At 41.0% G+C, this 16679-nt stretch overlaps 1 protein-coding gene across 4 annotated transcripts in view; it reads right to left on the bottom strand.

Moving 5' to 3' along the window:
• LOC106092815 (endothelin-converting enzyme 2) overlaps positions 1 to 16679 on the bottom strand; it is a 441390-nt gene that overhangs the window by 34503 nt on the left and 390208 nt on the right. For all 4 annotated transcript variants that reach the window (XM_059363952.1, XM_059363953.1, XM_059363954.1 and 1 more), the window contains one exon: positions 4842 to 5226. In XM_059363952.1, coding sequence (XP_059219935.1) covers positions 4842 to 5226 — 385 coding nt within the window. The remainder of the gene's footprint in view (positions 1 to 4841; positions 5227 to 16679) is intronic.

Raw genomic sequence — 16679 nt, 5'->3', positions numbered from 1 at the left:
ATTTTAGAAAGTAAGTATATTAGTTGTCGTAATAATAGTATGTTTAACATCGGTGATCATAGGCAAGGATTATCCCTCAAAATAGAACGTATTTTTTATATTTACATAAAATCAATCCAGCCTATTTTCCTCTCTGTGTTGATAAATTCCGGCACATTTATATTAAAACAGATAATGTTAAGAATTTCTAAGACCATTATATCTTCGTAATTTACTTGTAGTTGATGTTGATCTAAGTATATCACCGTATCATCAATAATCAAAACATTCTTGAAAATCTATTATAACTTCCATTGGAACAAGTACGTTATTGTCGATAATACAATCTAAGTTGCTTCCACCCAAATTTATCAATTTGACGGACATCGTCTCTCTAACACGATTTAATACCAACAATTACCTCCGCATTATTTATTATACTTCCGGTGAGAGTATCTTTTCTAATATATCTCTTCCTGGTTATCGATCGCATCGCCCAAAATACCCTATGATCGCCTATAGTCTATCAGACATCTTACTCGAACACCACCAATGGTTAGTAGTATTATTGGTAAGTGGGATTTTGAGGGTGCATACGAAAATTTTCGCTCGCAACCATACTACCTATCTTTATCGGTTCCTTGTTCTGATTATTGTTTCCGAAATGATTTCCATTATTGGTTCCATTAGCGTTGTAACTCCCATTGTTTCCGAACTAGTTCCCATTATTATTCCTAATTGAATTGTAACTTTTTATAATTCTTATAGGAGCTATGATTACGAGTATTATTGTTGTTCTATCCATTTGATTTCGGTTAAAATATTTTTTTATTTGTTTTATTTTTTTCTTTTAAATAAATGTCCCTTAAGAGGTCAATTTTAAAATAAAACACCATTGCATCATTAATGGAGCGAATATTATTTTGCATTGATAAACTTTTTATATACAATCGTAGAAAATTTAGACATAGTATGTATATTAGATATGGTTGTGTTATTCTCCGTAGGAGAAAATAGACTATTATCAAGGTTAAGACTATGTATCTTTTTATACCCTCCACCATAAGATGGGGGGTATACTAATTTCGTCATTCTGTTTGTAACTACTCGAAATATTCGTCTGAGACCCCATAAAGTATATATATTCTTGATCGTCGCGACATTTTATGTCGATCTAGCCATGTCCGTCCGTCCGTCCGTCCGTCTGTCTGTCGAAAGCACTCTAACTGCCGAAGGAGTAAAGCTAGCCGCTTGAAATTTTGCACAAATACTTCTTATTAGTGTAGGTCGGTTGGTATTGTAAATGGGCCATATCGGTCCATGTTTTGATATAGCTGCCATATAAACCGATCTTGGGTCTTGACTTCTGGAGCCTCTAGAGTGCGCAATTCTTATCCGATCAGAATAAAATGTTGCACGACGTGTTTTGTTATGATATCCAATAACTGTGCCAAGTTTGGTTGAAATCGGTCCATAACCTGATATAGCTGCCATATAAACCGATCTTGGGTCTTGACTTCTTGAGCCTCTAGAGGGCGCAATTCTTATCCGATTGGAATGGAATTTCGCACGAAGTATTTCGTCATGATATCCAACAACTGTGCCAAGTATGGTTCAAATCGGTCCATAACCTGATATAGCTGCCATATAAACAGATCTGGGGATTTGACTTCTTGAGCTTCTAGAGGGCGCAATTCCTATCCGATTTGGCTGAAATTTTGCATGACGTATTTTATTTTTACTTTCAACAACTGCGTCAAAAAAGGTTCAAATCCGTTCATAACCTGATATAGCTGCCATATAAACCGATCTGGGATCTTGACTTCTTGACCGCTAGAGATCGCAATTATTATCCGATATGCCTGAAATTTTGTACGACGGATCCTCTCATGACCATCAACAAACGTGTTTATTATGGTCTGAATCGGTCTATAGCCCGATACAGATCCCATATAAATCGTTCTCTCTATTTTACTTCGTAAGCCCCAATGGGCGCAATTCTTATACGAATTGGCTGAAATTTTACACAGGTCTCCAACATATAATTTTATTGTGGTCCGAACTGGACCATATCTTGATATCGCTCTAACAGCAGAGCAACTCTTTTCTTATATCCTTTTTTGCCTAAGAAGAGATGCCGGAAAAAGAACTCGACAAATGCGATCCATGGTGGAGGGTATATAAGATTCGGCCCGGCCGAACTAAGCACGCTTTTACTTGTTAATTTTATGAAGCATGTTACTTAGCTGATCGTGTAGATCAGGAATGACCAGCCCCTTTATGGTAGCGTTGATGGCAAGTCACACATATTCTTATGTTCTTTGTTTCAGTCGTTGTTGAGACAGCAACGAATGAACATGAGCTGGGGTGTACGCATCTTTTTTCTGTTTTTATTTTAAAAACAGTGTTTTTTATTGATTAAATGTTTATAAGGTATAAACTAATATTTGAGTTGAACACCAACAATTCAGTCCAAAAACTAATTTTTTACATATTAAGAGAATTGAAAATACTCAAAGAGAGCATCGCACACATACACTGCCAGGGCTTGGCCCCGCTTATTAGTGTTGGTACTACCCCACGAAATGTGGTGAGAGTTCGCATCGCAATCTATTAGTACCTCGATTCCTTTCTGTTTTGCTTTCCTCAACAGCCGTTGCAGCTTTCATGTGGATGGCGGTGTCGGAGAGTCGAAAGGTAGATGAAGCGATGATAGGTATGCTCCACCGTCTCCCTGTCTAACCACTGTTGTATCCGACGTTGACAACTCTGGGGAAAACATATAATTCAAATTTATGACAAATAACGTAGGACCTCGGCCGAGTACCAGTGTTAGAATAGAATAATTGGTAGTTGATATTATTCAGTCCAGAAACTTTGTTCTGGGTCGTCCATGGCTCCTGAATTGAGGCAATATGAATCTTGCCCTTGCTGATTTGCTTGCGGTGGAGGTTTATCTGGATTACCTCAATCATTGGTCCTCCAGTAAATGGGCTATTAAGTTGGTAATGGTTCCATCGTCGGGTCCCTGTTCATTAAGCTTTATTGGGTTTCTATTCCCTGTACTGCCTGATGATTCAATACTAGAATCTTTGCCTATCTTAGCCTTCCAAATCTTAAATAAATGGGCTGCTTGGGACTAGGCTCCCTGTTCGTTGGGTTGCAGTGAGTCTCCTGTCGCTGCGCTGCCTAATGTTTCAATATTAGGATCTTTACCTATCCCAGTATTCAGAATCTTTAATTCGGTGATGGGTCCGTCGTCGGGTATCTGTTTGTTAGGTTGTGTTGGATCTCTCGCCACTGCACTGCCTGGTATTTTAGTATTAGGATCATTGCTTCTCCTAGTTTTTACAATATTGAGGATGCCGTGATTGTCTCGTTGTCGGCCCCCTGTTTGTTGGGCAGCGTTGAGTCATCCCCCACTGCACGGCCTGATGTCGCAGAATGAAAACTTCTGCCTATCCTAAACTTCGCAATCTTTAAAAGGACCGCTTTGCTCCCGTAGTGCGCCATGCCTTTAGTCTTAGCCAAACTTGTCACGGAGACTTGATCAATGCCAACCACAAAGAGAGTTCCTTCCTCCTTCTCCTCCCTGTGGAAGACCTCCCACTTCTCTGCGACCAAACCTTCGTTTTGCTTGCCCAAGAATCCCAACATGCGTTCCGTCGCAAATTTACTGCCCCATCCCTTGATCGCCTCTGTGAGTTCATTGTTGTCCACCTTTCTCATCAGGTCGAGCTTTGCGCCCTCCCAGGGAGCGCGTATATCTCTGACGAGATGTTTGACGGTATCAATACATTCCGCCGACGCAAAACGCAGCGTAGAGATGTCCCCTCTAAACTCGCAGCTCATCATTTGTATGGGTGGACCCTCTACAGAGTTCCACACATGTTTAAAACTCCGATCGTTAACCAGATCCTCCCCTTGAGACCGATGATCTGGTGGAATCCTACCGGACGCACAGCCAATATTGATGACTGCATAAGTCAGCTCATCTCTGTCGTGGTTCCTTGCCCGTCTGGCGTAAGAGGGCGGCTCCTTACCATTCTCAGCAACCATCTTCCCTGTCCGTGATGGTTGTAGCCTACTTTTGGAAACCACAGCCCTTCATGAAGACTCAGGGGCCGTGTGCGCTTCCTTCGTTCCTGTTCAAACTTTGTCTACCTCCGCAGGACACTGTCTGGAGTCTCCATTGCGGGATAGCTGGCTTGGTTTTCCCAGAGTACTTGAAAGCGGGGAGCTTTTTTTCTTCTTCAGTATTTTAGCAGTGTTATGCTCTTCGGGAGATCTGATTCTTTTTTCAGCTTCCGTAGAAGTGCTTGGAATGTCAGTTCCATCCCTTCCAGCATCATGCACTTTCGCCCCATAACGTTGCCGGTACATACTCCTCTGTCTCCTTCGTCGTGCACCGGACGGATTTCTCTCTGCTTGTGAGCTTAGCAAAGTCATCGCTCACTTCTGCTGTCATCCCGATGCCCTCATTTCTCGATTCGGCTGCGATGACTGCTTCATTGACACAGTCGCTGTCTGAATCCGAGTCAGAAACACAACTTTAATTAAAGTCTAGGAACGAACTGTGCAACCCCCGGTTTATCCGTCTCCTCCTCATTAATTAGTCTGACGTCTAGTTGCGCACTTGAAGCTTTACTATCGACTACAGGTGCCAAGGCACCCACACCTATAGGAGGGGAGGACAACACGCTTCGGTCTGATGCCACCACCGCAGATGTTGAGTCTTTGGAGTCCATTTATCATACAAATTTCAATGTAGACGTGCTATTAGCCTATGTACCCAATTTGGTGTAGCCCCGTCCTAACTTGTTATATATAAGAAAATGACGTAACATATCTTATATACTTACATGTGTTCGAACTCCAAAGATTGAACGTCGATTCCTGAATAGTGCGATTCCGCGCAGAGCTCCTGAGCAGAAACAAGAAAGAAAATTTGAGTTGGTGTTAAATTTAATCCTGGTAACCGAGCCATTCCCTTAGTTGGCCCTGTCAATGATAACATAGAATGGTACGAAATTTGCATTCCTCCTGAATGTATTAAAATATCCATGCGACTATAGTTGGAGAAAATATTAACAGATTTAGGAACACATCGCATCGCCTTATCCTCAAATGATTTCGTCACAGAACGCAGAATCTCCTTTGCTACAGCGACGCCAATAGACGCGTATTGCATGTATGGTGGCAGACGGGAATCGAAGTACGGTCTTAGTATGATAGATATGGGTACAACTAAAAAATAATTTTTCAAACTTAATTATGAAAAATTTATATTGATAAAATATTTGATAATGTGAATGTGCAACTATGAGATTGTGTCGTCGAAATTTTTAACACGTTTTTTAGCTACATAATTAATAATAAAGTGTACATTCGCACTTTTTATGAATTTTGACAGATATTCACATGAAAAGACGAACAGAGTACCAAACCCAGCGACGTAGCTAGCTTTGCTATTTTATCTGGGCATAATTCCAATAACTAAATTAATTTTTTTCTATGTAATAATAAAACTCCAAAACTAAACTTCAGTGATGTTTTCTGTAGACAAAAATTTAACAACTTTTTTCAAAATGTCAACAAAATTTCTGTGAAATGTTGCCTAATGACAAACAAAATGTTGCTCAGCTCTGGTCCACTCAAAATTATTTTTTCTAAAAAAAAAGATATCAAAAAACTTCGATTATATATTTCAAACGACCACATTTTCCTACAATTTTTCTTAAGAGAAATTTCAATAAATATTTTTAATGAAAAAACCCTTTGAATGACGAATTGCAATGTAATTTTCAAAAGATAAATATATGAGATTATTTAAACAGAAAAATATTAAAACTTTCTTTAAGGCAAAATCTTCATGGAATTCTTTTTAAAAAAATTGCTCCGTTAGACGAACATTCCACAAAAATGTACATAATACATTATTTTATATGAATTTATTCTTAATACTTGTTTAATTATTTTAATTCCAATTTTATCTGTAGAACAAATATTATTATAAAATTGTCTTAAAGTCTAGATGTGTTCTTTTATTTTGATATTTAAAATCTATCCGTGATTTTTCGAACATATTCCAGCTCGACATTAAAATTCAACGCTTTCTATTATTGTTAGTTTCAAGAAGTTAAGTCAATTACATGGTTTCCAAAGAATAATTACTAATATTTAATTACAAATTATTTGAATTACATCAGCAATGAAATGGAAAATTTTAAGTACTCGTAAATACAATTTTAGGACCCCGAAATGATCGAACTGAGTAATTCACATTTTAAAATATTTATTTCTAATGAAATCATTTCGGTTTTTCTTTGGAATTCAATAATTCCCCATACAGTATTAAGGCAATTCATACGGAACATATAGTGATTGGGGGCCGAAATCTGTCAGTAAATAGTACGCTGCGTTGATTTTTGTTAAATTTATAAGTTCGGTAAGCTTTGACTGAAGATTTAGGCACAGTGGAGTATACTCTAAAAATGTTCGAGATTAGGTTAGGTGGAAAAGAGGGTGCAGATATTATTCCGCCCCATGCCACTATGGACATGTACCTATACATATGCGCTCTAAAAACTATAAAGTAACCTCTTAAAAAAATTTTAAGTTAGGAGTACAGTGCTACTTTAAAATCCTAAATTGTTTTCAATACCAATCCCCTAAGTTGGTTCATGTCTGATATTGCGTCTCCACCTCCAAGTACCGGTATCTGTTGGACGCGAAAGCCGGGCAATGACAAAGGAAATGCTCCAACGTCTCATCATCTTCCCCGCATGCCCTACACATGCTATCACTTGCCGCACCGATTTTACATAAGTGAGCTCGTAGTCCTATGTGTCCCGTTATGATACCAATAGCTAAACTGACCTCTTTCTTGCTTCTTTTCAGTAATAGCCTCGTCTTTTTACGATCTGGATCCCCCCATAGGATTTTCGCCGTCTTACCGACCATTTCGCTGTTCCACATTGTTGCATGCGCATTCGTCGCCCACTCCCTTAACTCGGTCTGCGTCGACCCGAAAGGCTTCGGGTTAACCAAGTTTATTGACGACAGTCCTCTGGCATTCCCGCCAAATTGTCTGCCCTTTCATTTCCCCTTACTCCGTTATGGCCCGGCAACCAAACGATGGATTTTGCCATCCTCAGAGAAGGCGTTAATCTCCGTCCTATACTGCAAGACTGTTCGTGATCTTACCGTCCTGTTGTTATTGCCCTTATGGCAATTTTACTGTAGGTAAAGATGTTCACACTCGACGTCCTCGCGTTAACACCACACCACTTCACGCATTCCGTGATCGCCAGGATCTCCGCCTGCATGACCGTATTATGGTCAGGCAGTCAAAACAGATCTCAGTCTCTGGGTTCTCAATGTAAACCCTCAGGCCCACTCTGTATTCTAGCTTTGATCCATCCGTGTAACATGATTTCCAGATAGCAATTCTAGGGTTCCGTCAAACCAAGACTGTGCCGATGGCGGCAGTGCCTCGCACTCGACTTCAAGGTTCATCTCAGGTCCCCGATCGGAAACCTCTTCCCTTCCTTCCAGGTTTCCTATCGTCCCCTCGATTATACCGCGATGGTATGAGTTTCTCCCATCCTCAATCCATTCTCCAATCGCCTTAAGTCTCATAGCCGCAGTGGCTGCCTTACACTTAATTTGTAAGTCAATGGGTCGGGTATCTAGAATAGTCTCCAGTGCCCTAGTGGGCGTGGTCCTCATCGCTCCGACTATGCCAAGACAACGTGGTCTCTGAACCTGTTGTATGGTCCTTATGTTGCACTTTTTCTCCAGAGCAGTCCACCAAACTATTAGGCGTAAGTAAGTATTGGTCTTTTCACGCTCCTGTAGAGCCGTCTACATAGTGCCCAACATCTGTGAGCCTTCTCAGTACGCTCTTGAATGTGATACTTCCAATTCAGTTTCCTGTCCAAGATCACACCCAAGTATTTGACCTTGTCAGATATCGAAATCATCTTATTGAGGAAACGTGGTGCGTTAAATTGGCCCACCTTCGTCTTCCTCGTGAACAGGCACATTTCAGTCTTCTCCAGGTTAACATTGAGACGTCTGGGTCTAGTTCAGTCATATGCCATAAGCAAGACCCTTTCGGCCCTTCTGCATAGCTCGTTCGGATCCTTACTCCTTAGAGGTATTATAACATCGTCTGCGTAGCAGACGGGTTCAAATCCCTCCTCAGTCAGCATCCGTAATAGGTCATTTATGGTGGTCACCCATAGAAGTGGCGATAAAATGCCCTTCTGCGGCGTGCCTTGTGCCACTTTTTTCCTTATATTTATGCCATGGGAAACACAATTTATAAACCTGTTCCTTAGCATACTGTTTATCCAGTCTCTAAGGACCGGGTCCACCCCGGTAACAGCATTTGGCTCCTTTCCTTGATCGCGATTTCGTTTAGAACCATCCAAACTCGTCTGTCAAAAAGGAATGTCTTTTAGGTTGATACAATGCTCTTGAGAGTATTTTCATTTGTAGCGAAGCAAGAAAGAAAATTACTCTACTTCATATATTTCTACCAACAAACACACGTACCCAACTGCGATTGCCATAAGAGTAAGTTTTCAATGTAAGCATTTTTCTTCTTCCATCGCTAAGCACTGAACATTCAGTAGCAGCCGGCTTTGAAATACAATAAATAAATCTGGCTGCCCTATATATGGCACACGATTCAGATATGCCGCCTTCAAATCTTAAGTCGCGGGTTGAAACCGCTTCTGTAGGGAAGAAGAACCTCAGAAGGCATTATATTTAGAAGTCAGAGGATGTATGGACAATGTCTAGTGAGGGAACACTCGTTGGCACACATTTCTACGGGAAATTCTCCGACGAACAACATGGTTCTCACTGGTATGCATTCGTCGGAGGCTATTAGGGAAATTGTGTCTGAGCCGAAAATCCTTTGGGCGATAAGAAGTTTCGATTCCTTTAAATCGGCAGACCCTGATGATATATCATCGGTTGAATTACAAGCTGTGTCTTATAGATTGGTTCCCTAATTTAGGGAGATAAACTCTGCTTGTATCAGAATGTCATATATACCTGTGGGACACGAAGGTCTTTTCATTTCGAAAGAAGGAAAACCCTACCACACGAAGGCAAAAGATTTTCGTCCTATTAGTCTGTCATCCTTTATACTGAAGACCCTTGAAAGGTTGATAGAAACATATCTTAGGGCAAAGATCCCTGGAGATCGCCTGTCGCGGCAGCAGTAAGCATATAGTAAAGGCAAATCTACTGGAACAGCCCTTCACGAGCTAGTCGGCTACATAGAGGGTTCTCTCGCAGTCAAGAAGTATACAATGGTAGCATTCTTTGACATTAATGGTGCTTTCAATAATATAAAACCGACGTCAATCATGAAGGAGTTGGAGTTTCTAGGCGTCAACTCTACCGTAAGAAAATTTATTAATAACTTACTTACTAAATGATGCATTACGGCAGGCTTGGGATCTGCGGATTTAAAAAGGAGGGGTACTGTCATTAACAATATATTATTGTCTCTGGAAGAAAAAGGCGTAAAAGTGGTCGCGTATGCTGATGATGTGGTAATTGCGGTTAGGGGAAAGTTTCTCAGCACTCTTAGATATATACTTCAGGAAGCTCTACGTGCAACAGCGAAGTCTATGTATAAGTCCGATCACGACAGAAGTAGTTCATTTCAGCAGGAGATACAAGTTTCCTACTGTGGAACCTTCTCCTAGGGAGAGGAGAATGTTCCATTTATATAAAGCGCAAAATACCTGGGTGTTTTGCTGGACAGGGAATTGAACTACAAATCCAACATTTTGGAAAGGGAAAGAAAGCCAACTCTGCCCATACACCTGCAAGAGAGCCATTGGCAAAAGATCGGGGTTCAGACCGCGTGTCATGTATTGGGTATATACTGCAGTTGTCAGACCTATATTGCTATATGGTGTTGTGGTCTGGTGAACGGCGCTTTAAAAGTAAACTTACTGCTCAATACTTAACCGGATCCAAAGGATGGCTTGCTTATGCATCACAGCCGCACTGAGGATGGCACCATCTGATGCACTGAATGCAAGACAAATTGCAGCGACCACTGTGAGGTTAAGGGAGCTTTCTCATTGGTCATGTGGCGGCCACGGGCACTGTTTTATCCTTGATACAATATCCGATGTTCCAGGCAGTTTGAATTCCACGCTACCTGAGCCGCTATTTGATAAAAAAAAGTACTGTGTACCACTACTCCTGATAGAACCGATTGGATCTACGACATAGACTTCTATACGGATGGTTCCAAACTAAACGATTATGTGGGGTTTGGGGTGTACTCAAAAGATCTAGAACTGGTCATATCGAAAAGGTTACGCTACAACTGCAGTGTGTATCAAGCGGAGATCCTTGCAATTAAGGAAGCGGTGGAATGGCTAACATATAATGTCATAACGACGAGTGGCATTAATATCTTCTCAGACAGCCAGGCAGCCATTAAATTCCTGGAGAACGTATTTCTGAACACAAAAACCCGCCTCTACTATCGCAGATCTCTCAACGAGATGGCTGTTAGAAATTCACAGGTTCTGGGTGCCGGGCCATAGAGATATCGCATGGAATTTTAAAGCGAGCGAGCTTGCGAGACTATCCTACACATTCCAGGGATACTGGAATCTGTGGGTATGCCTCTAGCGACATGTAAGCTAAGTTTTCAGGACCAGGCCCGAAGGACAACGAATGATAGATGGCCACAAAGAGGGGCTGTGAGCATTCCAAAATTATGTGGCCTAATATAGACTTGAAGTGATGTACCGAATTGCTGTCATTGGCAAGAACAGACGTCTAATCGGAAAACTTGCTGAGAGACTGAAGGTTGGCAGCAATGACTTTTGCAGAAGCTGTGAGATCATCGAAGACGAAGAGACTATAGAACACCTTCTGTGTGTGTGTCCCGCACTAGCAGTTAGAAGGAGTTTCACTTTAGGTTCTTATTTCTTTCAGAACATGTCTGATTTAGTGGATGTGAACATTCGCAAGTTATTTTGGCTTTTTTAAGCGATCTGGATGGATCAACGGTAGGAACTAGAAGGAATCTTCCTTCTTATTTGGTGTCACAATGGACAAAAACGTCTAAGTGAGTCTGATGGCTAGACTGCCACATAAACCTAACCTAACCTAGGTTATGTTAGGTTGAAAATATGGTGCGAATACTAACCCGCCGCATGCCACTATGGACTTACACCTAAACTAGTAATCGGCTTGTTGTTCGCTCTAAATAATAAAAAGTAACGTCGAAGAAGAAAATCTATGTCAGGAATTTCGCTCTAATTACAAAATCCTCAAGTGTTACCCATACCAAACCCCAAAGTTGGTTCATGTCTGGTATTGTGTCCCCACCTAAGTGCCGATGTTGTTAGCCGCGAAGGCAGGGCAATGACATGGGAAATGCTCCAACGTAACATCATCTTCCTCACATGCTATCACTTGCCACACCGATTTTGCATAAGTAAGCTCGTAGTGCTGTGTTCCGTAATGCCTTGCCTTCTCATGATCTTCTCCGGAACCTCCATAGGATTCTCGCCGTCCTGCCGACCGTTTCGCTATTGCACAGTTACATTTTCGTTCATAGCACACGCACCACTTCAACTCGGAATGCGTCAACCCGAAAGGCTTCGGGATAACCAAGTTTATTGAAGGCAATCCTCTGGCCTTCACTGCCAAATTGTATGTTATTTTATTCCCGCTTACTCCGCTATGGCCCGGCACCAAAACGATGCGGATTGTGTCATCCCCAGAGAAGGCGTTTATCTCCTTCTCACACTCCAAGACTGTTCGTGACCTTACTGTTCTGGTTGTTATTGTCCTGATGGTGAGTTAACTGTCCTTAAAGATGTTCACACTCGACGTCATCGCTTGAACACTTCAAGTATTCCGCGATCGGCAGGATCTCTGATCGAACTGTGGTCAAGCAGTCGAAAACGGATCTCAATCCATCGGTTCTCGATGTAAATCCCAGGCCCACTCTGTCCTCTATCTTTTGTCCATTTGTATAGCATGATCTCCCATATGGCAATTCCAGAGTTTCGTCAATCCAAGACTGTGATTCCGGCAGCAATGTCTTGCACTCGACTTCAAGTGTCATCGCAGGCATTCGATTGGAAACCTCTTTTTTTCCGTCCGGGTTTCCTATCTTCGCCTCAATTATACCGCGACGGTATGACCTGCTCCCATCCTCAATCCATTCTCCCAACGCCTTAAGTCTCATAGCCACAGTGGCTGCCTCACACTTAATCTGTGTGTGTCAGTGGGTCGGATATCTAGTCTGCAATGCTTTAGTGGGCATGGTCCTCATCGCTCCGCCTGCGCCTCTGAACCTGTTGTATTATCCTTACGTTGCCCTTTTTCTTCATCGCAATCCACAAAACTGCGGAGGCGTACGTAAGTATTGGTCTAATCGCGCTCCTTTACAGACAGTGGAATATCCCCGGATTCAAGCCTGTTAATACCAAAACATTTCCTTACCCTTCTTAAAACTTCAACTTCAGATGCCACTTTAGTGTGAGTTAAGTTTAGTTTTATGACTACAATGAAGAAGCAACCACAAGACCTGACACAAAATTTGAGTTAAACAACTGATTTTAATTTCTTTGGCAAACCAACCTTGCACTTCTATGGATATTTACATGGTCCTAGCGAACCGGATTTGGATATCCTAAAGTAGAACAACATCAAAATCATCAGCAAATTCCAATCAAGCCATTTCTGAAAGCAGAGAAAAAATTCACATTTTGCTGTCCGAAAGAAATCCAAATTTAATTACTATGTACCTGCTTACACATTTCGAACCGAACACTGATTTTGGTAATAAAATTCAATGATTTGCAAGCGTTGCTCGTTAGTAAGTCTATTCATGATGAAATGTCAAAGCATACTGAGCATCTTTCTCTTTGACACCATGTCTGAAATCCCACGTGATCTGTCAAATACTAATGCATGAAAATCCTAACCTCAAAAAAATCACCCTTTATAATGCTGGTTTAAAGGGAGATGCTTTTAATATTTTTATTTTATTGAAAGTAAGGGAAAAAATTAGAGAGAACAAATTTGTCTTAGTTGTGTGAAGAGACAGGGTTGTAGGTTATCGACTCTTTTATTTCTCCTCCAATCTAAATTCTCCACGAGAAATAACTATTTGTTGAAAACATATATAAATATATATGCATGCCTATACGTGGGTTACGTACAAATGATTTTACATAAATATTACACAGACGATCTTTGTCTCACAGCACTGCTGATTCCGTTTCTTTATTCCTCCTTGTAAGTTTCCCCTTCTTATTTGGTGTTATATTCCTTACATACACCTTTTGTACTCTCTGTGCGAAACCGACGCAACATCAGGCGATACCGTCATAAATAATAGATCAGGCAGTTACAGATACATAGTTTACATATACTAAAATTCTCCTCAGAATACCACTGAAAGTCTAAAAAAGTGGTATACGCTACAGCACTTGCAGAAAGCAGGCGACGACTCCGACTCCAATACTTATCCTGCGTGAAGCACACATTTTTACAATTCTCGTCGACTCCCCTCAATTCTACATAGACAGAAATAAGGAAAATAAGAATTTATAACATCTTTATGTCATTGGGCTTGACCATTGGTCTCTTATTTCTCCAATTACACACTCATTCGCCAACAACGTGGTCACACTATAGTTATTAAATTGAAACATTGCGAATAAAACGTTAATAAAAGGAGATAATTTGATGTAAATTTAAAAAGTGAAGAAAAGTTTAATGTGATAATATTGTCATCCGAGGAAACACTCAGGAAATTTTGATAAGTTTAGAACTGGTTTGTAATTCTGCAAGATCACGAGATGAGGGTATCTGGATGACGACAGAAGTGAGCGATCGCTTTGCTAAGCTCACAAGTAGATCGAGGAAGCGATCCGGTTTCAAGTACTCTGGGAAAACCAAGCCAGCCATCCCGTAATGAAGGCTCCAGACAGTGTCCTGCGGAGGTAGACAAAGACGGCAGCTCGTCGGTGGTATCCACGCTCCCTGGGTGGCCACAAAGCTCGACCTGGGGAGATAGATGGCATCCCCTAGCTCACAAAGGCGACGGTCTTAATCAGTAGTAAATTTGCGACGGAATGCATTTTGGGATTCTTGGGCAAGCAAAACGAAGGTTTTGTCGCAAGAAGTGGGAGGTCTTCCACAGGGAGGAGAAGGAGGAAGGAACTATCGTGGTTGGCATTGATCAAGTCTCCGTGACGAGTTTGGCTAAGATTAAAGGCACGGCGCAATACGGGAGCAAATCTGTCTTTCTCAAGATTGGGAAGACTAGGATAGGCAAAAATCCGCATATTGAGACATAAGGCCGTGCAGTGGTAGGTGACTCAATACCGCCCAACGAACAGTGGGCTGTCGACGAGAGAATCGCGGTCTCTCTCAATATTGAAAAGACTAGGATAAGCAAAGATCAGGGGGTGCAGTGGCGAGAGACTCAACACAGCCTAACAAACAGGGACCCGACGACGGCCCATCACCTACTTCAAGATGGAAGGACATTATTCTCTGACCATCGGTGCACGGCCAGCACCGAATCCGATAAGCTTGCGGAAAAAGTTGAAAATCAACTGGACAAAATTCGGAAGGCTACTCAGAAGAAAACTTGGCCAAGATTATTTATATTGTCCAAGCAGAGATGACAGGATTACGACTGCACCGAGGGGTTCCTCAAAGCTAGCTTTCCTCTTCGGGAAAGGAAATCAGCCCAAGAAAAACCCTGTATGACCGGGGAGACATTAGGAAAGAGGTCCGCTGAATTTTTTAAAAGAGCACGTCGTAAAAAATCGGAATTTTATTAGAATGTGTATTACACACAGCTCAAGGAATACAATAAGATTACCAGAGCGGCAAAATGTGCTTCTTGGATGCTTTTTTGCGAACAGGTCGATAGCGTTAATAACCTGTTCTCTCAAAAACCCATATCCAAACTGAAACTGCATACTGGCGGTATGCATTGACATCGAGGGGGCTGTTAACAATGTGCGGACCGGCACACTGATCCAATCCTTAGACCAGTTCCGGATGGACCCGGTCCTAAGAAACTGGATAAATGGCTTAAATATAAGAGAGAAAGTGGCACAAGGCACGCCACACGGTTGTATTTTATCGCCACTCCTATGGTTGACCACCATTAATGACCTATTATGGATACTGATTGACTTCTAAGGGATAAAGATCTAAACCAGCTATGCAGAAAGCCGAATTCGGTGGATGCCTCTTACCATTCAGCTTAAATTTGAATCGGACTGAACTCATTGATATGTGAAAAGTTTGGCCCTGTTCCTTAATGGAATGTTCATGGGCAAATTTTGCATTTTTTTTTGTAAAACTTCTTTAAAGAGCTGATAAACATGTTCGTGAATGAATCAATTTTTAAGTTTGCGAATGCGAATTTGAAACCTGCCAAATTATTAAGCAAAGTAATAACGCGGAATTCAATTTCCGACTCCGAAATTTTAATATCAGCCTCATTTTATAGTATTTTGGTCTATTGATCAATTTTTCCGGATGGAATTGTGTTTTTTTATGATATTGAAAAAACGAAATCCCTTGTCTGACAAAACATTGCTGGCAAGTTCGATTAGACATAAGGGAGTTTGACATCGCCAGGAAGCCGATAGGGTATGGATGTTACTGAACCAATAGCACGAGTGGAGAAAGGGTATTTAACCATTTTAACACTTTTAATACTTTAATTGACACCAAAATAGCAATTAGACACAACACCGGTTTGTTAACGTATTTTCGTTTTTGGTTGAAATAATGTTTCTAAGTCTTCTAACGGAGACCTTGTTCGATTGGTGTAGGTACATTTTTTGAAAGTGAGGAGATTTTGTCTCCGCGAAGTGTAGGACAAGAGTCATATATACTTAAATTACCTTTTTTTGAGTACTTGGATACGAAGCCAAACCTACTCTAGCGTTTTGGAGAGAAGTTCCGGCCGACACTTGTCGAGTTTTCCAATTTCAAACCAGGATTTACTTGTACGGGAACGTCTGGACTTTCATTCGGAGACTATTTTACTTTATATTCTGAGAGCTTTTTGTTTTTGTTCTTCCTTTGCAAGTGTTTTAGAGATTCGTGTCCTTTTTTCATTTTGGCTTGTCTCTCTCGTTCGAATTTGGTTTCGAGATGTCATCCATTACAAGATTCACAGAAACTTCAGAAGCATTGATAATGTTCGATGCTGGAATATGTGGGGAGTCCCTTAATAACTCGGTTTACTTCTTAGAAGTCCACAAAGATTAGAGAATTGGAGAGATTAGAGAACACTAAAACTAAATTTAATCACTGAAAATCGCTTTAATGTTTTTCAAAATATTCCTCATTACGTTCTATACACTTTTCCATGCTTTTGACCCGATTGTCGAAGCACTTTTGCCACTCTGATTGAGGTATCTCCAAAACATGCATTCTGAACGCATCAAACGCTTCTTCAGGTGTCGAAAAACGTTGACCTCTCATTTTATATTTTACGTACGGGAATAAAAAGAAGTCATTCGGTACCGAAGTCATCGATGTTTTGAGTGTTCGTATATTTGGAGCATTTCTCTCGACCAATTGACACCAGCCTTTTTTTTTGAGCGATTGATAAATTGAACAAACAATTTTTTTTAACGGTCAAATGTTCGTGC

Source organism: Stomoxys calcitrans, chromosome 2, assembly GCF_963082655.1.
Source record: "Stomoxys calcitrans chromosome 2, idStoCalc2.1, whole genome shotgun sequence".
Lineage (NCBI taxonomy): Eukaryota > Metazoa > Arthropoda > Insecta > Diptera > Muscidae > Stomoxys > Stomoxys calcitrans.
Note: the sequence above shows the minus strand (reverse complement) of the source record. Positions and strands in the feature narration are given on the sequence as shown.